This window comes from Scyliorhinus torazame, chromosome 10, assembly GCF_047496885.1.
Source record: "Scyliorhinus torazame isolate Kashiwa2021f chromosome 10, sScyTor2.1, whole genome shotgun sequence".
NCBI lineage: Eukaryota > Metazoa > Chordata > Chondrichthyes > Carcharhiniformes > Scyliorhinidae > Scyliorhinus > Scyliorhinus torazame.
Window position 1 is genome coordinate 255,074,791 of NC_092716.1, and position 26,030 is coordinate 255,100,820.

Genomic DNA, 26,030 nt, shown 5'->3' on the forward strand with positions numbered 1-26,030 from the left:
CCAGGTGACCCTTTGTCAAAGCTTTGACAAAGGGTCATCTGGACTCGAAACATTAGCTCTTTTCCCTCCCTACAGATGCTGCCAGACCTGCTGAGATTTTCCAGCATTTTCTCTTTGGTTTCAGATTCCAGCATCCGCAGTAATTTGCTTTTATCCATTACGAATCCATGTTGGATTGAGCAGTTGCCAGCTTTATTCCCAGGCCGGCTGGTGAACCTTTGAATGAGGTAAATGATACACAGCCACTTCGAATGAACACGGTGGGAAAGAACATACCCATGTGATGTCAATCATACAGTTAGATCAGCACAGGGGGTGGGGTCCTACCTCTGGGCCCAAAGGTCTGGGCTCAAGACACACTTCAGGGCTTGATGGTCATGGAAGGTGTGTCTTGCAGTGGGGGACTTTCTCGCTTAGCAGAAGGCAACGGCAACACTTTGCCGAGCATGATCATGGACCAATCCCATGGAACTCCATGGTCACCAACGCTCTGTTAGGGTAGGGTATCTGAAGGGGGAGGAGGCAGTTGGGAAGAGAACTTGGCCTCACAAGAGGGAATCACACCCAATTCTGGTTTAGCACACTGGGCTAAATCGCTGGCTTTGAAAGCAGACCAAGGCAGGCCAGCAGCACGGTTCAATTCCCGTACCAGCCTCCCCGAACAGGCGCCGGAATGTGGCGACTAGGGGCTTTTCACAGTAACTTCATTTGAAGCCTACTTGTGACAATAAGCGGTTTTCATTTTTCATTTTCCAGAAGCCCAATTCCAGTCAGAACCAGAATGTTTATCAGGAAGAGTTAAGCTCACTGACCAGGATAATGCGGTGTATTTGCAGTTTTTTGGTTTGTGAGAAGGAATCTGCCATTATTTGGATTAAGGTGAAAAGCAGTTATCACTGTCACTGCACCTTCGCTTGTTGTCTCTGAGAGGACAAGTAACTTCCACAATTCACATGAGGCCTTGAGTCACCAAAATGTTTCCAGTCCACTGACTGAGAGATTGGAGAAGGGCATCCGAGGGAGCTGTGAAAGATTTCAGATCACAAGAGGCCCCACTGCACTGATCTCAGGTCAAAGACAGTTACAAAACCAGTTACTGGCAAGTAAGGACTCAAACCCGATCACAAGACACAGGGAATACATATTGGACTGACTAGCACCGAAGAACCTGAGAATATCAAAGGAAACTAGAAATTTATAACAGCTATAATCAACTACTCTTTTGTGAGGGAAAGGAAAAGCTAGTTCTAAAACAACATTCTCCTTGCTCTGTCCCCCATCTCAGACGGCTCCTTCAATCCTACCAGTGAGAATTTCATTTATCAACACCACTATCCACACTGACTGTTTCAAACAATGTCTGAATGGTCTCAGCGCGGTGGTTAGCACTGTTGCGTCACTGCTCTGGGGTCCCGGGTTTGATTCCTGGCTTGGGGCACTGTCTGTGCGGAGTATACATGTTCTCCCCGCGTCTGCGAGGGTTTCCTCCGGGTGCTCCGGTTTCCCCCCACAAATCGCGAAAGACTTAGGTGAATTGGACATTCTGAATTCTCCCTCTGTGTACCTGAACAGGCGCCGGAGTGTGGCAGCTAGGGGCTTTTCACAGTAACTTCATTGCAGTGTTAATGTGAGCCTGCTTGTGACAATAAAGATTATTATATTATAATTTGGATGGATGAGAACCCAGGAATGAGACCAAGTACAGCATCTCAAGCCTGGCTATCGAAAGACCATTGAGGTCCGGAAACCGGACGATTTCTTAAGTTGCCATCACCTGACTTTCCCTCTTCACCAACATCTTTGGTCTAACCATAGGGGTGTGACATTCCCTAGATCAGCTCACTCTCCACCAATAACACTTCAGTGAGGTGCAGCGGGAACCCCGTTTACATAAACAGGGCTTCTGTCACACTTCCAGCAATGTAACGTTGACAGTTCCAAAGCAGCTTGAAAGACTTTTCTTGACTTGTCTTGCTGCACTGCCTTTATTTCGTTCAAAACTGCCCTTTGCATCCCTTAGCCGAGAAGCGTACCCTCGACACTCTGCATGCCCGACCCAACCCAGCCCAACCCGACCCGAAAGCCAGCAAGATCCAAAATCCGGCACAGACTCGACCCCAAGGTTTGCAGTTTTGAGACATTGTACCACGCTCCACTCATTTTCTATTTCCAGGTGCTGAGGTAACCTGATCCAAAAAAGTAAATGAGGAGCTTAATTAAACAGCCCATCGTCAGCATATCTGAAGGATCATAAAATAAATCGGGAGGCCTGTCTACCACATTCCCACTCACCCCAGACCTGGCTCCCCTACTACAATGGGCAGGTTTGGCACCAATTAATGGCTACTTAATGGCCTCCTTCTTCCATCTCCACCAGAATCCTACGTGTGACTGAAAAAGGCGGGGGCAAGGCAAGGCTAATGTCAGGCAGCAAGGGAGAGGGCCTCCTGTGGAAGGGTCCTCACATGCCCAAGATCCGCCCCTTTATCCATCCCCCTCAAGTCTCCCCCCCCCCCCCCCCCCCCCACCACCACCTCCTTGCCCAACCCCCTCCACTCCAGCACCCATCGCTGGTATCTGCCAGGCAGGTCTGACCAAAATCCCTAATTTACTTGAAGACCGGGATCACGGTAGCACAGTGGTTAGCATGGTTGCTTCAAGCCCCAGGGTCCGAGGTTCGATTCTCGGCTTGGGTCACTGCCTGTGCGGAGTCTGCACGTTCTCCCTGTGCCTGTGTGGGTTTCCTCCGGGTGCTCCGGTTTCCTCCCACAAGTCCTGAAAGACGTGCTGTTAGGTAATTTGGACATTCTGAATTCTCCCTGTGTGTGCCCGGACAGGCACCGGAATGTGGCGACTAGGGGCTTTTCACAGTAACTTCATTGCAATGTAAGCCTACTTGTTATTATTATTATTGTTATTATTATCCATCACTTCTTGGAGGACTGCCTGTAGTTCCAGCATTGGCCACTGCTGAATTCAGGCGCTGCTGGGACTACAAAGCTGTTGACCAATCAGATTTTCTGGCAGTTTTCTGAAGCGTCTTCCCACTCTGACCCAATTAAGGCTATTAAGGATATGGTCGCTGTGGGGAAGCCATGTTTCTGGTCCATAAAATCCACAGAATCCCTACATTGCAGGAGGCCATTTGGCCCATCGAGTCTACACCAACCCTCTGAAAAGGCACCCTACCGTGGCCCATTCCCTCGCCATATCCCCTTAACCCCATTCAAGGGGCAATTTAGCAAGGACTGTGGACTGCTGTGTGGTACCGACGGACTGTGTGGTCGGAGGGGCAGGTAATCCATCCCACAGAATCCAATCCGAGATTTCTCTGATTCCCAATCAAAGAGCCATAACATCACCTCCCTTCTCCTGTGCCTCTGCCTCCTGCTTGGCAAATACAATTGACACCTGAAGTTGAACAGAGTTAAATATGACCACTTCTTTAACTTGGACATTTGGTCAAGAGAAACATACTGGGTATACATCTGGCTAACTTCCCTGAAAACTAGGGAAAACTGTGATATTGGTCGCCTCCAAATTTGTTTTCCAAAGTTGGCCGTTCAACTTAAATATCAAGGTCGCAGAGTCCAACAAAATAATAAAATCAATTTGCACACTTAGAATCATTGAATGGTGCAGCACGGAAGGAACCAACGTGACCTGTCCTGCCTGCACTGGGTCCCTGAAAAGGCAATGAAGCAACTCTCACTGCAAATAAATAACACTAATTCTTTACTTGGCTATTTTGGAAGAAAAACGGTGGTCTCACAAAACGGTCACATGACAGGTTTGTCTTGTTCTTGTGACCATGTTCCACCAGTCACCTCAACCTCAAGGATTATTCTTGTGTATAGAAATAAAGGGCCAGTACAATGATAGCTACAGTCAAGCTACCTGTATATGTGCTGAGTAACTGAACTACTATAATTGTAAATCCCATTTCTCCACAACGCACAACAGCTTCAGAACTTCTCTGCTGGTTTGAATCACGCGGACAAACAGCCGGGACTGCCTGACCACTGGTTCCTCTTTTCAGAGAACTCGCCAGGGGCATGTGAACCAGTTGTCACGGGTCAAATCCAGCCCCAGAAAGGTCATCTCACAAGATCAAGCTCACTGGAAACCATTGCAAGCTTGGAGAGAGTGGCATAATTTTGTGCTCGATTCCCTCTCATCAACCCTATGCTGGTTGGCCCAAATTGGCTCAGGCTCCAGCAGCATTTGGTTATTGGCATTTTCATCCTTGTTTTCAAACATCCCTCCCTATCTCTGTCACCTCCTCCAGCTCTACAAGCTTCCAAGATCGCAACACTCCTTCATTCCTGAGTTCCTGCATATCTACGATTTAATTTTATCCACCAATGGTGACTGTGCCTGCAGTGATCTATGCACGAGCAAGAATCCATTCTCTCTGCCTCTCTCTCCGCTAAGATACTCTTTAAAACCTCCTCATCTGACCTGCTGATAAGACTGGCTGTTGTGTTTTTTGTCATAATGCTCCTATGAAGCTCCTTGTGTTTTATTACATCAGAGATGCAATATAATACAAATTGTGTCACTGTAAAGGCGCTATCAAACTACAATGTGGAGATGCTGGCATTGGACTGGGGTGGGCACAATAAGATGTCTTACAGCACCAGGTTAAAGTCCAACAGGTTTATTTGGAGTCAGTAGCTTTTGGAGCGTAGCTCCTTCATCGGGTGAGTCCTGACTCACCTGATGAAGGAGCTACGCTCCGAAAGCTAGTGATTCCAAACAAACCTGCTGGACTTTAACCTGGTGTTGGAAGACTTCTCAATGAACTATAAGTGTTGTCATCATTTATTTTAAATCAAAAACTGCATGGAAGAAAGGGCACAGAAGTAACTCACTGTTTCATTTTATCTCCCCCAGCACAATTATTAATGAACTAGAAAACAATGGACCCATGTTATATTTCAGGTGAATGAACGTTTATCTTCGACTTGAGATATTAACTCTCCTCGCTTCGCAGATGCTGCCTGAACGGCTCAGGTTGTCCAGCATTTTCTGGTTTTTAGTCCAGTTTTCCAACACATGCGGGATTTTGCTCTTGTACATGTTCACTTGCTTTCTCTTTCCATCACAACATTTATACGACTGACACTTCCAGTCCGGCTCACATAAATCTCTGTCTTCGTTAATTTTATTTTTCCGGATGTGCGGATCTCTTTACAGCAGCTTCTACACCCTTTTGTGTAATCTGGCAGATAGTTTATTTAATTATTTCTTCTCTCCTGTTCTGCAGCTATTTGTCAGTCAAACTCTAATTGGACTCTTTTCTGACTGAGTACTATATGCGGATCCTCTGCCTCTTTTCACATGAATAATGATCGAGACTTGTTGTCAGGCCTTTTATGCCGACTCTCATCGCGCTGATTTTGTTTTAGATATAGCTGTGTGTCAAATGTAGTCAAATTAATTCAATCTCATGTGCGACTGAAATAGTTGCAGTAGAAAGGTCGCGGAAAACAGAAGGAACTCATCGAATCACTACAGCGCAGAAGGAGGCCATTCGGCCCATCGAGTCCGCACTGACCCTCCGAAAGAGCACTCTACCTCGGCCCACTCTCCCACCCTATCCTTGCAACCCCAGTTAACCACTTTGGACACTAAGGGGCAATTCAGCGTGGTGTTATGGGCCAGGGTTTAGAGAACCCCAAAGTGTATCGTGAGTTCACCTGACCCACAACTTTTAATAGATTGTGGTATGGGGAGCACACGGCCCACTCTACAGGTGTGGTGCAGCAGAAATCGAAAAGTGTTTTTTAAAGCAAAACAATGTTTATTCTATGAACTCAAGTTAACCTTTTTAAAACATACAGTGAACATCTCAGCAACCATTAATTCAAATACAACACCCAAAGAATACAACACTAAGTAACCCTTCATAACTTCCCAAACAACATCCAGAAGACAAAAGAAACACCTTTTAACAGAAACACATTAGGTTTACATTCACTACTGAGAACATTTATAATTCTGAATTCACCAAATGATCAAGAGACAGTCTTTTCATGGCAGAGAGATCAACAGTACACCTGCTCTGTCTGGCTTCAGCTCCAACACTGAAAATGAAACTAAAACACACCCCGCAGCAACCAGCCTAAAATGAAAGTAAAAAGCTGACAGACAGCCCAGCTCCACCCACTCTCTGACATCACTGCAATAGTAAACACCCATTTCTCAAAGGTACTCTCACTACAGATATTGATATACACACCCATTTATAAACACCCATTTCTTAAAGGTACTCTCACATGACAATGGCCAGTTCACCTAACCGGCACATATTTGAACTGTGGGAGGAAACCAGAGCACCCGGAGGAAACCCACGCCGACACGGGGAGAATGTGCAAACTCCACACAGTCACCCAAGGCTGGAATTGAACCCCGGTCCCTGGCACTGTGAGGGCGTCTCCTGAAAACACTGCACCAATTTTCTTAGTTGAGCAATGCAGACTTGGTGGAGGAGAGGGGGGCAACTCCACCCAGCAGAAAACCATTCGGATTGTACTGGTCACCCTTTTAAACACCTCTCTATTTTATTTTTGGGCAAGGTGTGAAATGGATTGCCAATCTAATCTCGTCAAGTGAGTGAGGTTGAGCTGACGCCCAAAATTTCTATCTCAAAGACAATTATCTCCCTAACGTGGCGAAGAAAATCCATTGTGTTTCAGAACAGAAGAGCAACTACCTGGTTGTCTGTAGATTCAGTATACTAAATAAATCTATCACATTTCTCAGTTAGACACCGGTTGAACAATATCTTGCATCTGAAATGGCCAAGGTACACTCAAATCAAAAGTTTATAATGATAAACTCTATGTAAATGCTTGGAAATTGGACTGAGAGTTCACAGCTGTCAGGAGGGATGTGTTGCTTTTGCGCATCCAAACTTGGCCCCTTGGAATGCAAAGCTGCTGTGACCTACAAGTAACTAAGGGCTGGTTTAGCACAGTGGGCTAAACAGCTGGCTTGTAATGCAGAACAAGGTAGCAACGCGGGTTCAATTTCCGTACCGGCCTCCCAAACAGGCGCTGGAATGTGGCGACTAGGGGCTTTTCACAGTAACTTCATTGAAGCCTACTTGTGACAATAAGCTATTATATTATTATTATTACTACCAGAGTATGACACATATCAGCTAATGGGAGGGATGCCACTCTGAAGAAACAGGCTTGTTCCGTAAAACATTGGGCCAAATTTTAACCGAAACTGAAAAAGAATTGAGCTTGTCTACAGGCTGAAATTGGGGGGTGTCATGGGAGTGGCCCTTTAAGAAATGTTTTTGTCTTATCACATGGCTTCAGTGATGTCATTGTGGGGTGGAGCTGGTCTGTGGTTCTGTGAGATTTTACTTTTCCTTTGGGTTTTGGAGCTGGTTTGTGGCTCAGTGAGTTTTTACTTTTGTTTTCCCATTTGGCTGCTGCTGACTCAGACAGAGAAATATTTTGGCCTGTCTCTCTATTTTCAATTTTAAAGAGGTATTCTAAGGAAGGAACCCAATGATTACACTTACCTGCTGTTTTGGTGATAAGAGGGTTTTGATTTACGGGATCTTGTTATTGAATTGGAACAGTAAAGGGGGAATTCATTAAGGGTTATATCTAGATTCCTGTAGCTGTGTGGGGGCATTAAGTTTGTGATTGATAATAATTCATATTGTGTGTGTTTATACAGATGTTAATTAAATTCATAGAATAAAGCCTGTTTTTTTGATTAAAGGCGCCTAAGAACTTTGTTAAATAACACCTGAAACGTAGGCTCTTGTGCTTATCGTAACCAAAATCAAGAAACAGTTATAGGTCAGGTGAACTCCATAATATACTTTGGTATTTTCTAAACCCTGACCCATAACAGGGGACATTCTCAATAGTTCCCTGACCGCAGTCTGATCTTCTGGCAGCCATGGTTCAGACCTGTGCTTCTTGGACTTATCAATGTCTTAATAGTCAACCTCCTAGGATTTGTGTCTCAAATCCAGTGAACACTGCGTGAAACGAAGAGTCACTTACACACGAGAGGTCATTTTGTTGATCCATCAAATAGCCGACAATATAACAACATCATCAGGGCACAGTTTTGACGAACCAGCCTCATATATTACTATCCAAGGGCAGCATGGTGGCACAGTGGGTTAGCCCTGCTGCCTCACGGCGCCGAGGTCCCAGGTTCGATCCCGGCTCTGCGTCACTGTCCGTGTGGAGTTTGTACATTCTCCCCATGTTTGCGTGGGTTTCGCCCCCACAACCCAAAGATGTGCAGGCTAGGTGGATTGGCCATGCTAAATTGCCCCTTAATTGGAAAAAAATAATTGGGTACTCTAAATTTAAAAATAAGTAAATAAATAAATAATATATCACTATCCATAATGACCAAACAGAATTTAGCATGCACAGTGAATTCCACCAGCTTTCGTAAAGAAGGTCTAATTTTCAAACATGAATTGTTAAGTTTTATTTTAGTGCAGAAAGCTGTCAATCTTCTACATTTACACCTACTTTGTTATAACAATTAATTGTATATTATTCATCCCTTGCCATCAAACTATGATTATAAAACAATCCATAGTCCTTCAGGTCAGGACAGAACCATGCATCAACCTTAGACACGTCTACATTGATAGGTCACAATCAATGAGGGATACATGTGCTCCGATAGATATTGTCCAACATCAGCAATCGATATGGAACTGGGGAGTCTCATTTTACTGGGTTCTCTGAATAGAGATCAGCAGTGAAGAAAACAGGTGCTTCCTTCACTCTTTGTTTTCCCTCCAATCCATCATTGATGCAAAGAACAAATGGGAAAGCACCACTTGGAGACTTGCTGTTCACCTAGTGCCTAAGCAGAAATGTAAAAATGCCCCACACAAGCACGCCTATACATTCACTTGCAATCTGTCACAAATCAGCAATATCCGTGCTCAGGGAATGTGACACTAGCAGGGGTGATATCCTTAGGATCGGGTATTAAACTGAGAACAACATCTCATCTTCCGGTTAGGCACGCTACAGCCTTCCGGTCTCAACATCGAATTCAACAACTTCAGATGATTTGCTCTACCCCACCTCGACCCATTTGTTTTCATCACATTTCATTTTAACCGTCTTTTACCATTTCTTTCTTTCTTGTCTTTCTTAATATATATTAACCCCCCCCCCCCCCCATCTTATCCACCTTTCCTTCACCTTTCTCCTCTTTGCTTACCCCCTTCCCCTCCCCCAACATCTACAGTTCACCCTCTTGATGTTAGTTTCTCTGCTGTTTGGCCTCTCGCACCTTTTGTTCTCTCTGGGGACTGCCATTAACACTCTTTCCCCTTGGTGTCTGTGGCCATTAGCACCCCGTTTCCCTGGGTTTCTGTGGCTATGGCTCATCTTTCATTCTCACTCCACAGTATAAATATTCTCCACTTTCTCTGTCTGTTAGCTTTGACAAAGGGTCATCGGACTCGAAACGTTGGCTCTTTTCTCTCCCGACAGATGCTGCCAGACCTGCTGAGATTTTCCAGCATTTTCTCTTTCGTACCCTATCTTTCCTCTTGGGTGGGCATGAAAGGCTGTATTTGAAAGAAACCAAGGGTGATTTGCCTAATATTTATCTCCCAACCAATTGACTAAAACAGATTTTTTTTAAAATATATTTATTAAAGTTTTTTAACGCAATTTTTCTCCCTGACAAACAATAACCCCCCCCCCCCCCCCACCCCACCCCCCTCATAACAAAAAAAACAAGAAATCGCGCAGAGCAAAATACATACATGGCAAAATGTTAGATTTACACAGCTTTGTACACTGGCCCTCTCCCGTACGTGCCAGTTTCCCCAACCCTTCATGTTATTGTGGTAGTATGTATTAGGGGTCATGTGGGACTGTGAAGCCGTGATGCTATTGGCTGACAGATCCCGGGTCCTGGTTGGCTGTTGACTCCTGGCTCTGCCCTGAAGGCGGAGTATAAGAACCCGAGCTTCTCCCCGCCGCTCCATTCTGTTGCTGAACTGCTGGGGACAAGTCTCGCTTAATAAAGCCTCATTGACTTCATCTCTACTCGTCTCTCTCGTAAGTCATTGTGCGCTACAATTTATTAAGCAAGCTTAAAGGACTATGGAGCTCCGGATCGCCCCGGAATGCCTGCAGATCAGCCCCCACGCAGCGAACTCAGCAGCAGTTTTTAAACACTGGCAAGCTTGTTTTAAAGGCTACCTCCGAACGGCCCCCGGCCAGATCACAGAAGACCAGAAAATGCAGGTCCTGCATTCGAGGGTAAGCCCGGAAATTTACCCTCTCATAGAAGACGCAGAGGATTTCCCGACGGCGCTCACAGCACTGAAGAGCATCTACGTTCGCCCCGTGAACCAGGTCTACGCACGCTACCAACTCGCAACGAGGCGGCAAAGTCCCGGAGAATCGTGAGAGGAATTCTACGCCGCGCTGCTAATTTTGGGACGGGGCTGCAGCTGCCCGCCGGTGAACGGGATTGAACACACGGACATGCTAATTCGCGTTGCGTTTCTGGCAGGTATGAACTCTCCACAAATCCGCCAAAGACTTTTAGAAAGAGAGTCGCTAGGACTCTCAGAGGCACGGGCCATTGCAGCTTCCCTAGATGTGGCCTCGCAAAACACCCGCACCTACGGCCCCAACCGCGCGGCAGCCCCTTGGGCTCCGTGGACCCCCGTCGCGACAAACCCACCCCCCTCCCTCACAGGCTTGCGCGGTTAAAGCGCCAGATCATCCCGGGGGGGCCCGCTGCTATTTCTGCGGGCAAGCGAAACACCCCGGCAGCGCTGCCCGGCCCGCGCAGCTATTTGCAAAAGCTGCTGCAAGAAGGGCCATTACGCGGCTGTGTGCCGGTCCCGGGGGGTCGCCGCAATCCCCGGAGAAGAACGAGCCCAGCGCATCCCAAACGCTCCCCAACCCCCCCAGCGCCCCATGTACGACACGCGGGCGCCGCCATTTTGGGTCCCGGGCACCACGAGGGGAGGATGGGCGCCGCCATCTTGTGACTCCCCAGCCACGTGCGATTCATGGGGGCGGCCATTTTGTCCACCCCCGACCACGTGCGATCCATGGGGGTGGCCATTTTGTCCACCCCCGGCCACGTGCGATTCATGGACGCCGCCATCTTGGATGACAACAAAGGACCCCAGCATCGACGGCTCCACGGGGTCCGAAGAAGACGCCGCGACACTACGACCACGACTGGCTTCGGTGACGCTGGATCAATCACAGCCCCGGACGCTCCAGACAACGACAACAACGGTGCTGATCAACGGACACGAGACATCATGCCTGATCGACTCCGGGAGCACCAAAAGTTTCATTCACCCCGACACGGTAAGACGCTGTTTTCTGACCATCCATCCAAGTACGCAAAAGATTTCCCTAGCTGCAGGATCCCACTCCGTAGAGATCAAAGGGTTCTGCATCGCGAACATAACGGTGCAAGGGAGGGAGTTTAAAAACTACAGGCTCTACGTCCTTCCCCAACTCTGCGCGCCCACATTACTGGGATTAGATTTCCAGTGTAACCTGCAGAGCCTAACATTTCAATTCGGCGGCCCAATACCCCCACTCACTATCTGCGGCCTCGCAACTCTCAAGGTTGAACCGCCGTCCTTGTTTGCAAACCTCACCCCGGATTGCAAACCCGTCGCCACTAGGAGCAGACGGTACAGCGCCCAGGACCGGATATTTATTCGGTCTGAAGTCCAGCGGTTGCTGAAGGAAGGCATAATCCAGGCCAGCAATAGTCCCTGGAGAGCCCAGGTGGTAGTAGCAAAGACGGGGGAAAAGCAAAGGATGGTCATGGACTATAGCCAGACCATCAACAGGTGCACACAGCTAGATGCATACCCTCTCCCCCGCATATCCGACATGGTAAATCGGATTGCCCAGTATAAGGTTTTCTCCACCGTGGACCTCAAGTCCGCCTACCACCAGCTCCCCATCCGCCCAGGTGACCGCAAGTACACAGCCTTCGAGGCAGACGGGCGTCTATACCACTTCCTAAGGGTCCCATTTGATGTCACGAACGGGGCCTCGGTCTTCCAACGGGAGATGGACCGAATGGTTGACCAGCACGGGTTGCAGGCCACGTTCCCGTATCTCGACAACGTAACCATCTGCGGCCACGATCAGCAGGACCACGACGCCAACCTCCAAAAATTCCTCCAGATCGCTAACGCCCTGAACCTCACATACAACGAGGAAAAGTGCGTTTTTAGCACAAACCGGTTGGCCATCCTGAGATACGTAGTGCGCAATGGGATAATAGGCCCCGACCCCGAACGCATGCGCCCACTCATGGAATTTCCCCTCCCCCACTGCTCCAAAGCCCTGAAACGTTGCCTGGGGTTCTTTTCATATTACGCCCAGTGGGTCCCCCAGTATGCAGACAAGGCCCGCCCGCTAATACAGTCCACTACCTTCCCCCTGTCGACAGAGGCTCGCCAGGCCTTCAGCCGCATCAAAGCGGATATCGCAAAGGCCACGATGCGCGCCATCGACGAGTCCCTCCCCTTCCAGGTCGAGAGCGACGCCTCCGACGTAGCTCTGGCGGCCACCCTTAACCAAGCGGGCAGACCCGTGGCCTTTTTCTCCCGAACCCTCCACGCCTCAGAAATCCGCCACTCCTCAGTGGAAAAGGAAGCCCAAGCCATAGTGGAAGCTGTGCGACATTGGAGGCATTACCTGGCCGGCAGGAGATTCACTCTCCTCACCGACCAACGGTCGGTAGCCTTCATGTTCGATAATGCACAGCGGGGCAAAATTAAAAATGACAAGATCTTGAGGTGGAGGATCGAGCTCTCCACCTTCAACTACGAGATCTTGTACCGTCCCGGAAAGCTGAACGAGCCGTCCGATGCCAACGCACAAATAGACCGTCTCCAAGCCCTCCACGAGGACCTCTGCCACCCGGGGGTCACTCGGTTCTACCATTTTATAAAGTCCCGCAACCTCCCCTACTCTGTGGAGGAGGTCCGTACAGTCACCAGGAACTGCCACATCTGCGCGGAGTGCAAACCGCACTTTTTCAGGCCGGATAGAGCGCACCTGATCAAGGCTTCCCGCCCCTTTGAACGCCTCAGTATGGATTTCAAAGGGCCCCTCCCCTCCACCGACCGCAACACATACTCCCTGAACGTGGTGGACGGGTACTCCCGTTTCCCCTTCGCCATCCCCTGCCCCGACATGACAGCGGCCACAGTCATTAAAGCCCTTGGCACCATATTCACACTGTTCGGTTGCCCCGCATATATCCATAGCGACAGGGGGTCCTCCTTCATGAGTGACGAGCTGCGCCAGTTCCTGCTCAGCAAGGGCATAGCCTCGAGCAGGACGACCAGCTACAACCCCCGGGGGAACGGGCAAGTAGAGAGGGAGAACGGCACGGTGTGGAAGACCGTCCTACTGGCCCTACGGTCCAGGGATCTCCCAGTTTCCCGGTGGCAGGAGGTCCTCCCGGACGCTCTCCACTCCATCCGGTCGCTGCTGTGTACCACCACTAACCAAACGCCTCATGAGCGCCTCCTTGTCTTCCCCAGGAAGTCCTCCTCCGGAACGTCGCTGCCGACCTGGCTGGCGGCCCCAGGACCCATCTTGCTCCGGAAACATGTGCGGGCGCACAAGTCGGACCCGTTGGTCGAGGGGGTTCACCTCCTCCACTCGAACCCGCAGTACGCCTACGTGGCGTACCCCGACGGCCGACAGGACACGGTCTCCCTGCGAGACCTGGCGCCCGCCGGCAACACACACACCCCCCCGACACCGATCATCCCCTCCCTGCCACCGGCGCACCCCGCGACCGCCTCCTTCCCGGGAGGATCGGTCCTCCTCCCGTGTCCGCCCAGGAATGAAACAGGAACAAACACCGAAATACTCCCGGAGACGACAACGCCGGAACAAGCACCTGCACCACCACCGGGGCTGAGGCGATCGACGAGGAAGACCAGACCGCCCGCTCGACTCGTGGCATCGGTGTAACACAAGAATGTTGTGGGACTATAACGAGAAGGTTCTGTTCCTCTTACGAATATTGTAAATAGTTCACAAACCCTGGACACAGCCCAGTGTAGGGCAAAGTGTAGGGCACTGTAATGACATGCAAAAAGTTTTTTCCTCCCAGGACCAGCCTTGTAAACCCCTACCACCATGCGAAGCACCACCCCGCCGGGTTCATTTTTAACAAGGGGTGAATGTGGTAGTATGCATTAGGGGTCATGTGGGACTGTGAAGCCGTGATGCTATTGGCTGACAGATCCCGGGTCCTGGTTGGCTGTTGACTCCTGGCTCCACCCTGAAGGCGGAGTATAAGAACCCGAGCTTCTCCCCGCCGCTCCATTCTGTTGCTGAACTGCTGGGGACAAGTCTCGATTAATAAAGCCTCATCGACTTCATCTCTACTCGTCTCTCTCGTAAGTCATTGTGCGCTACAGTTATCTCTTGCTCACCCACCCTCCCAGGCAGTTCCCCCCTTCTCCCCCCCCCCTCCCAGGACGCCCCCCCCCCAAGATTGCGGCTGCTGACCGACCTTCCTCTAACGCTCCGCGAGATAGTCTAGGAACGGTTGCCACCGCCTGTAGAACCCCTGCGCAGACCCTCTCAAGGCGAACTTAATCCTCTCCAACTTTATGAACCCAGCCATATAATTTATCCAGGCCTCCAGGCTGGGGGGCTTCGCCTCCTTCCACATTAGCAAGATCCTTCGCCGGGCTACTAGGGACGCAAAGGCCAGAATGCCGGCCTCTTTCGCCTCCTGTACTCCCGGTTCGTCCACTACTCCAAGTATTGCTAGCCCCCAGCTTGGCTTGACCCGGACTTTCACCACCTGAGATATTGCTCCCGCCACTCCTCTCCAGAACCCCTCCAGTGCCGGGCATGACCAAAACATAGGGGCATGGTTCGCCGGGCTCCCTGAGCACCTTCCACATCTGTCCTCGACCCCAAAGAACCTACTCAACCTCGCCCCCGTCAAATGCGCTCTGTGGACCACCTTAAATTGTATCAGGCTGAGCCTGGCACACGAGGAGGAGGAATTAACCCTACCTAGGGCATCAGCCCACAGACCTTCCTCGATCTCCTCCCCCAGCTCCTCCTCCCATTTACCCTTCAACTCTTCTACCAGCGCTTCCCCCTCTTCTTTCAACTCCTGGTGTATTTCCGACACCTTGCCCTCCCCGACCCATACACCCGAGATCACCCTATCTTGAACTTCTTGTGCCGGGAGCAACGGGAATTCCCTCATCTGTCGCCTCACAAAAGCGAAAACCCGCGCTTTCCAAAGCCCGCTCCGCCCCCTCTGGGGCAGCTCCTGTCGCGGCCTTGTCTCTCTCCCCCAGCCCATGTAACATTTCCTGCGCGTGATTGACCCCCTATATACAACAACCATCACACATCAAACCCCAAAACATCCCCCCCACCCTCACAAACCCTCAGTTAGAGTCCAACTTTTCGGCTTGTACAAAGGTCCACGCCTCTTCAGGCGTTTCAAAGTAATAGTGTTGGCCCTTGTATGTGACCCACAGTCGCGCTGGCTGCAGCATTCCGAATTTCACTTCTTTTCGGTACAACGCCGCTTTGGCCCGGTTGAAACCCGCTCTCCGCTTTGCAACCTCCGTGCTCCAGTCCGGGTATATTCGGATCTCTGCATTGTCCCACTTACTGCTCCGCTCCTTCTTGGCCCATCTCAGGACCTACTCTCTGTCCGTGAACCGGTGGAACCTCACCACCATCGCCCTTGGCGGCTCATTTGCCTGGGGCTTCTTCGCCAGCACCCGATGTGCCCCGTCCAACACCAGCGGCCTCGAAGGGGCCTTCGTGCCCATCATCGCCTCGAGCATCGTGCTCGCGTATGCCCCGGCATCGGCCCCCTCCACTCCCTCAGCGAGACCCAGGATTCGCAGATTCTTTCTCCTCGACCTGTTCTCCAGGTCTTCGAGTCTTCCCGCCCACCTCTTGTGTAGTGCCTCATTCTGCTCCACTCTCACCGCCAGGCCACGAGCTCATCCTCGTTCTGACAGACTCTTTTCTGTACCTCCTGGATCTTAACTTCTTGGGCCTTCTGGGTCCTTCAATTGCCGAAAGCATAGGCGTCAACATCTCCTTGCGCATCTCCTCGCGCTGCTCCTCGAAGCAGCGCCTGATGAACTCCTGCAGCTCCCCTTTGTCCCTGGCCACCGCCATTTTGTTTTCTTCCCCTCGCTTCTCCCGTTGCTCCAGTGCCGCTCCTTTGGCCGTTACACTTCTGGTCCTACACTACCGCAGTCTTCAAGATACCAAGGCTGTAAAGTGCTTTGGGATGTGCTAAGATTGCGAAAGGTGCTCTATAAATACCATTGTTTCCTTTTCCTTATTTTGGATCTTTCTGCTATCTGGAAAAAGGGGTAATATGGGGATACTGCGCAGGGACGCCACTCTCCTGCAGCCAAGCTACAGAAATGCTGAACATAAAAGCACCCTGTAATAGTTCCATACATAAGATTCCGCAAATATATTGAGGAGGACATTTAGTGGCAATGAGTACTCAGGAGTTGGGTGGGAATGGTAAATGGCGGGAGCTGTATTGAATCGTAGAATCCCCGCAGTGCGACTAAAATAGTTGCAGTAGAAAGGTCGCGGAAAACAGAAGGAACTCGTCGAATCGCTACAGCGCAGAAGGAGGCCATTCGGCCCATCACGTCCGCACCGACCCACTGAAAGAGCACACTGCCTAGGCCCACTTCCCCACCCTATCCCTGTAAACCCATAACTCCAACTAACCTTTTGGACACTAAGGGGCAATTTAGCATGGCCAATCCACCTAACCTGCACACCTTTAGAATGTGGGAGGAAACCGGAGCACCCGGAGGAAACCCACGCAGACGCGGGGAGAATGTGCAAACTCCACATGGACAGTGACCCGGGGCCGGGATCGAGCCCGGGTCCTCGGCGCTGTAAGACAGCAATGCTAACCACTGTGCCACCACTCCGCCCCAACTTATGGTGAAATATGATGTCAATTATACTGAAGTATCAACATGCATGCTCCATTAAAGCCAGACCATAGAAATTACGTTGGCCCTTAAATCATGGAAAAGTTTCCAACGGCCGATGTTTGCCCAAATCGACACCCAATTTGAAGAAAACCATTTGACTTATCAACTCGCGTATTGTTAACCAATAGGTTGCAGGTTTGCTGGTATAAGAAACTTATTCATACATTCACAGGGAGCAGTGCACATTACTCTACCTGAGATCAGATTCATGGATGGACAAGATGACCCCGGAGGTTAAACTGTTTTGTTGCACCGTGGCTACAATTGTGAATTCGCTTTTATTTCTAAGCAGTTGAATCACTTTCTCGGCAATGTGTGGAGCTGCCTGTATTTGTCTCTTCACATCTGAGGAAAACAAGCATAATCAGTCACAACAGTGGCCATCTGGCACGATCTTCCAATGCTATTCCCCTGGTATAACCCCGTTGCCAATCTCCGCAGAACCCTCTGAATAAAGTTCACACCCCATATTGGCTTTCCAATGTTTGGAAAGCATTAACATGTGTATTTGTCCAGGCAACAAACTCAATATGCATTTCTGAATATATTGTGCACAGTTCAACGACCTCGACTTTGGATAATAAAGTTCAAAGACGTTCGTATAAATCCATAAAACAGGTGCATAGAATGAGATGAATCGATGAATCAATCCTCGCAATAACATTCAGGCCACAATACACAATGGAGAAATATTTATATCTTTTGTCTGGGGGAAATGCAGTCTTAAAGTGTTGTTGCGAAGTCAAAGCTTGCAAATTAGTTCACTCATCGTTCCCAAGTCAATTTTTTTGGGGGGCGGGGGTCATTTAAATTTTGAAATCAAGAACGCCTTTGGCAAGCTTTTGGTTTGCTTAAAGATGACACTTCAAATTCTCTTCTGTGTCAGCGTGGAGTGGTTGCTGGGGAACTCAGGCCTATCGACTTTTTGCTAGGTAGCCAATTCAAGTTGATGAATGGGAAAAAGAGCTGAGCTCAATCCCTTGAAGAGTGAGGTGTCTTTTACAGCACATTGCCAATTTTCGATGTTCAGCACCTGGGATCAGGAATGTCAACAGTGCCTTTCCTCTGTTGTCCCCCCCCGTGCTTGCGTGGCTCACTTTGACGTGAAATCAACACAGAAGACAGCAAAGACCAACCTTTCAGATGAGAGACGGCCTTAACATCGGTTCAATCACACTTAATGTCCACTGCTAATAATAAATCCAATCTAGATTATTGATGATCTGTTCAGATAAATTAAAGAAGGGATTTGTATTCCAGTCTTAAAACGTGTTATATTACTATAAGCCTGCTGGATGAACATTATAATTAGTTGAAAGGTGATATGTTCCCTGGGAAATCAATCAATATGAACAAATGAAGGCATCAGGTTCAAAGGGCAGTTATGTTTACCCTGTATTATAAATATCAAGGTCATCCCAACTGAGTAAAGCTCCTGCCCTGTAACGATGCTTAAGTTTGGGTATTTGTAAATTTAAACACTGCATTTACGTTTCAGCTTTTGAAAACATCAGCCTCACGTCCTTAAGTAACATTCTACAAATGTCAAAGGGTAACTGATCCCCTGAACTACAGCTTTGGGTGTTTATGGGGAGGGAAAGACAATCTCAACACAATGCAAACTGGAGTTGAGCAGCTAACTCAGTTGTACCGCTGTGCACCTTGGGGAAATTTTACAGGCTTGAGCCTGGCTGGGCAGGCGGGGAATGTAAACTCGATTCCGTTGCTGTGCAGTGGGATTTTGACTTGGGTCGGCCTATTTTACACTACGCTGCAACATCAGTAGCCATGCATGGTACAAGGCTACCCATCGGTGCAGCCAACATTTCAATCTCACTGGATCCTCCGTGAACTGGTAAAGAATAAAACAGGGCAGACAGTGGGACTCACTCCCACCTGCAAGTGACAGAGCAGAACATTCCCTGGCAACCCATCAGTTCATTACACAGAAACCCAAGCACAAGATAGCAAGTCCAACAACTCGCTTATTAGCACAGTGATTAGCACTATTGCTTCACAGTGCCAGGGTCCTGGGTTCGATTTCCGGCTTGGTTCACTGTCTGTGCGGAGCATACATGTTTTCCCCGTGTCTGCGTGGGTTTCCTCCGGGTGCTCCGGTTTCCTCCCACAAGTCCCCAAAGATGTACTGTTTGGTACTTTGGACATTCTGAATTCTCCCTCTGTGTACCCGAACAGGCGCTGGAGTGTGGCGACTAGGGGCTTTTCACAGTAACTTCATCGCAGTGTTAATGTAAGCCTACTTGTGACACTAATAAAGATTATTATTCTTATTATAGTGAATGAAGTTACTCTTTCAATCACACACACAGGCTGCAATCCTTTACTTTTTCGCTCGCTGCTGAGGTTTTTTTTTAACTCTGTCTTTTGCACGCTTCAGCGAAACATGACAGAAGTCATGAATAAAATATGATGAATTTGATAGCATTCATTACAGAGGTTCCATCCGTGAACACCGACGTGCTTTGGAAGTCAATGTCTCCACCCCCTCCTTGTTTGTGAAATAGGCCTGTGTGTGAGTGTGTTTTTCTGTTGCCTGACTTTCCACCCAACATGTATCAATGCTGCCTCACCAATCACCGCAAGAGCAGACCAACTGGAAGAAGGTTTATTGGAACTGACTGAGAGACAGAGAGAGAGAGAGAGAGAGAGAGAGAGCCCGGCTGGATGGAAGGTGGTTTCAGGCTAAGGAGGTGAAGGAAAAAAACATGATTTTGTTGTCCTAATTACCTTGGAATAAATACGCTTTGCTGTTATTATATAATCCCGGTACCTGAGCAACTCCCGTCCTTGCATAGTCAAGATCCAGCTCTGTGGTGACATCAATTTGGAAGTTAGGGTCCATTCCAAACCCTAAAACTGCAGAGATTGAACACTATTAACAAAGGACGGCAGCAGTCTCCCGCGCTACAACATTGCAGGAACGCAAACACAAATATTTCAGCTCCCGATCGTGGCCAATTGTCTAACAGCCCCCAGTCTGTGTTTGCACTCACTGAAACGGACCATGCACCTCTCCAATCTCTTCAAACCATCCCTTCCTTACACCAACCAGCTGTTGGTGCTTGCTTCCAAAGGAGAAGGCATTGTGAAGTTTGCTATGAACTCGGGCTGAGGGCCCCGGACACCTGCCTGTTAAATTTGATCATCTTCAATCTCTTCCAGTTAAACGCCATGCTTTAAACCCCCCAAAAAACTCGTCCTCTTCCACGCGGAGCGGTGCGCCTGACCGCAAATGGTTAACGGTGTCTCTCTCCCTCTCTCATACTCACTCAGACTGCAGCTCTCTAACCCAGCTCCACCCTCCACACACACTCCACACACATTCAATGCACACGCCCTCCACACACACACACCATCCACACACACTCCACACACCCTACATACACACACCCTCCACACACACTCCACACACACCCTCCATACACACACACCCCATGCACACACTTTCCACACACACACGCACCCCATGCACACGCACTCCATAAATACACCCTCCAGACACACACACACCCTCCATACACACACACCCTCCATACACGCACCCCATACACACATCCACACACACTCCACACACACTGCAAACACACACCCTCCATACACACACCCTCCACACATACACACACCCACACACACTCCACACACACTCAATACACACACCCTCCATTCACAGACACCCCACACACACCTTCCATACACACGCCTTCCATACACACACACCCACCACACACACTCCATACACACTCAATACACATACCCTCCATACTCACACACCCCATACCCACCCTCCATACACACACCATCCATACACACACACTCTCCACACACCCTCCACACATACTCAATACACACACCCTCCATGCACACACCCTCCATACACACACCCTCCATACACACACACTCAATACACACGCCCTCCACACACACACCCTCCATGCACACACACCCCATACACACACCCTCCATACACACACACCCCATACATACACCCTCCATACACACACCCCATGCACACACACTCCATACACACCCCCTCCATACACACACACTCAATACACACCCCTCCATACACGCACCCCATATACACATGCACACACTCCACACACACTGCAAACACATACCCTCCACACACACATCCCATACACACACCCTCCACACATACTCCACACACTCAATACACACACTCTCCATACACAGACACCCCATACACACACCTTCCATACACACACCCTCCATACACACACACCCTCCACACACACTCCATACACACTCAATACACATACACTCCATACTCACACACCATACACACCCTCCATACACACACCAACCATACACACACCCACTCTCCACACACCCCCCACACATACTCAATACACACACCCACCATACACAAACCCTCCATACACACACCCTCCACACACACTCCATACATACATCCTCCACACACACTCAATACACACGCCCTCCACACACACACACACCATACACGCACCCTCCATACACACACACCCCATACACACACTGTCCATACACACACCCTCCATACACACCCTCCACACACTTAAAACAGCCTCCACACACCCTCCGCACACTCAATACATGCAACCTCCATACACACACTCCCTCCACACACACTCCATACACCCCCCCATACACACACCCTCCATACACACACATTTACACCCTCCACACACACTCCATGCAAAACCCTCCATACACACACCCTCCATACACACACACCCTCCACACACACTCCATTGGCACCCCTCCATACACACACACACCATACACACACAAACACATCCTCCACACACACTCCATACACACCCCCTCCATACACACCCTCCATACACACACACTCCATACACACAGCCTCCATACACACACCCTCCATACATACACACACCACCCTCCATACACACTCAATACACACACCCTCCATGCACACACTCTCCATACACACCCTCCATGCACACACCCTCCATACACACACACTCATCACACACACCCTCCATACACACACCCTCCATACACACACTCTCCATACACACCCTCCATACACACACTCATCACACACACCCTCCATACACACACCCTTCATACACACACCCTCCATATGCACACACTCAACACAGACACACACACCCTCAACACACACACACACCCAACACACACCCTCCAGACACACACACCCAATGAACACACACTCCATACATACACCCTCCATACACACACACCCTCCATACACACCCCCTCCATACACGCACCCCATACACACATGCACACACACTGCAAACACACACCCCTCCATACACACACCCTCCACACATACACACACCCATATACACTCCACACACATTCAATACACACACCCTCCATACACACACTCTCCACACACCCTCCACACATACTCAATACACACACCCTCCATGCACACACCCTCCATGCACACAGCCTCCATACACACACACTCCATACATACATCCTCCACGCACACTCAATACACATGCCATCCACACACACACACACCATACACGCACCCTCCATACATGCACCCTCCATACACACCCTACACACACACTCCATACACAACCCCTCCATACACACACCCTATATACACACACCATCCATACACTTAAAACACCCTCCACACACCCTCCGCACACACTCAATACACAAAACCTCCATGCACACATACCTTCCACACACACTCCATACACCCCCCCCATACACACACCCTCCATACACACACATATACACCCTCCACACACACTCCATACACACACCCTCCATACACACACATCCTCCACAAACACTCCATGCACAACCCCCCCATACACACACACCCTCCACACGCACCCCTCCATACACTCACACACACCATACACACACACATCCTCCACACACCCTCCATACACACACACTATACACACACACACCATACAGACCCCCTCCATACACACACCCTCCATACAGACAGCCTCCATACACACACCCTCCATACACACACACACCACCCTCCATACACACTCAATACACACACCCTCCATGCACACTCTCCATACACACACCCTCCATACACACACCCTCCACACACACACCCTCCACACACACCCTCCATACACACACCCTCCATACACACACCCTTCATACACACACCCTCCATATGCACACACTCAACACAGACACACACACCCTCAACACACACACACACACGCAACACACACCTTCCATACACACACACCCCATGAACACACACTCCATGCATACACCCACCATACACACACACCCTCCACACACAGTCCATACACACCCCCTCCATACACACACTCCATACACACACACACACTACACACACACCCTCCACACACACTCCATACACACACCCTCCACACACACTCAATACACACGCCCTCCACACACACACACCGTACACGCACCCTCCATACACACACCCTATACACACACCCTCCATTCACACACACCCCATACACACCCTCAATACACAGTCCATACACACACCCTCCATACACACACCATCCATACACACACCCTCCACACACACTCCATACACAACCCCTCCATACACACACCCTCCATACACAAACACTCTCCATGCACACACCATACACACCCCCTCCATACAGACACACACGCACACCTTCCATACACACACCCTCCATACACACACACACACCCTCCATACACACAACACACCCTCCACACACACTCAATACACACACCCTCCATGCACACACCCTCCATACACACACCCTCCATACACACACCCTCCATACACACACACTCAACATACCCTTCATACACACACCCTCCATACGCACACACTCAACACACACGCACACACCCTCAACACGCACACCCCCAACACACACATCCTCAACACACACCCTCAACACACACACCCTCCATACACAAACCCTCCATACACACACACACCCTCAACACACGTACACACACCCTCAACTCACACTCTCCATACACACACCCTCCATACACACACCCTCAACGCACACACCCTCCATACACACACACCCTCAACACACACACACCCTCCACACACACACGTACCCCCTCAACACACACTCTCCATACACACACCCTCCATACACACTTACACACACTCCCTCAACACATTCTCCATACACACCCTCTCCACACACACCCTCCACACACACACCCGCCACACACATGCACACACAAATCCACCACACAAACCCTTCACACACACCCTCAATACACAACCTCCATACACACATCCTCCATACACACACCCTCGACAAACACACATCCTCCATACACACACACATCCTCCATGCACACACAGCCTCCATATGCACACCCTCCACACACACCCTCCATACACACAACCTCCACACACACCCTTCATACACACACACCCTCCAAACACACACATCCTCCACACACACACACCACACATACCCTTCATACATACACACACCATCCACATGCAGACACACATCCTCCACACACACATCCTCCACACATACACCCTTCATGCACACACCCTCCACACACGCCCTTCATACACACCCTCCTCACACACACACTTCATACACACACACACACCCTCCACACAGAGACACACTCATCCTCCACACACACACCCTCCACACCCACACTCTCCACACACACACCCATCATACACACACACATCCTCCACACACACCCTTCACGTAGTCAGAAGTTTTACAACACCAGGTTAAAATCCAACAGGTTTGTTTCGATCCACACTCCACACACACACCTTTCACGCACACACCCTCCATACACACACTCTTCACACACACAGACACACCCTCCACACACACACACCCTCCATACACACACCCTTCAGACACACACACACTCCACACACACACTCCCTATACATACACACATCCTCCACACACACACACCCTTTATGCACGTACCCTCCATACACACACAGACACACCCACACCCTCCACACACACACCCTTCATAGACACACACACATCCTCCACAGACACAAACATCCTCCACTACACACACCCTCCACACACACACCCATCATACACACACACACATACATCCTCCACACACACACCCTCCATACACTCACACCCTTCACACACACACCCTCCATGTACACACCCTTCACGCACATACCCTCTATACACACATACACACACAAATACACACCCTCCACACACACACCCTCCTCACTCACCTCTGCTGTCATCTTCACTTTATGCTTTCCCCATTTATGAAACTGATGTTTATCCATGTGTACTTGAGGGGGAAGGGGCTACATCATGTGTCGTTGCTGATCCGCTTAACAACCAGCCACCCGACAGGAGACTCACTGACCAGGACAGGCTACAAAATTCGGATGAAATTGATTCCTTTTTTGTTTTTGTTTATTTTTTTCAGTTTTTGAGATTAACCAGGGACTTCAAACTGTGTCGTGAAACCGACTCGGATCAATGCTGAATGTGGACAGAATAGTTTCTGAACTTTAATTTGACGAGGCCGAGGGAGAGAGTGGTGTTTGAGCAATATCTGGGGTCCCGTGTTCGGCAAGAACATGCGCACTCTCAATCTTTCAGATTCGCCCGGCTAAAAATTAATCTCGGAAATAATCAGGGTCTCGGGAGAGGAGGAGAGAGCGAGCAGGGGGCTGGGTAACATGTCTACGGTTACGTTGTTAACACAGCTTTGTTTTCAAACACTCTCCAAGAATCAAGCCAAGCTCCAATAAGCAGCGAGCGAACTGACCCGTGCAAAATCATTTAATTGTACCAGAGAAAGGGGATTGATTTAAAATCATTCTAACAGCGCTTGACAACAAGCACCTTCCAAAATCCACGCTGGGGAAGATTGTGCCTGGGTAGGTGTTTCTGATACCATCCCAAACTCACAAAGCACAGCAACTTCACACTCACACACA

The 26,030-nt window shown here is 49.5% G+C and overlaps 1 protein-coding gene across 5 annotated transcripts in view; it reads right to left on the reverse strand.

Moving 5' to 3' along the window:
- Positions 1-26,030, reverse strand: part of LOC140384726 (protein kinase C-binding protein NELL1-like) — a 1,091,429-nt gene that overhangs the window by 1,064,190 nt on the left and 1,209 nt on the right. For 4 of the 5 annotated variants that reach the window (XM_072466691.1, XM_072466689.1, XM_072466693.1 and 1 more), the window contains exons 2-3: positions 19,811-19,939; positions 17,257-17,407 (exon numbers count right to left, since the gene is read on the reverse strand). In XM_072466691.1, the coding sequence (XP_072322792.1) occupies positions 17,257-17,407; positions 19,811-19,939 (280 nt within the window). Of the gene's footprint in view, positions 1-17,256; positions 17,408-19,810; positions 19,940-25,310; positions 25,585-26,030 lie in introns of those variants that run through there. The other variant, XM_072466690.1, reaches the window with a different exon arrangement.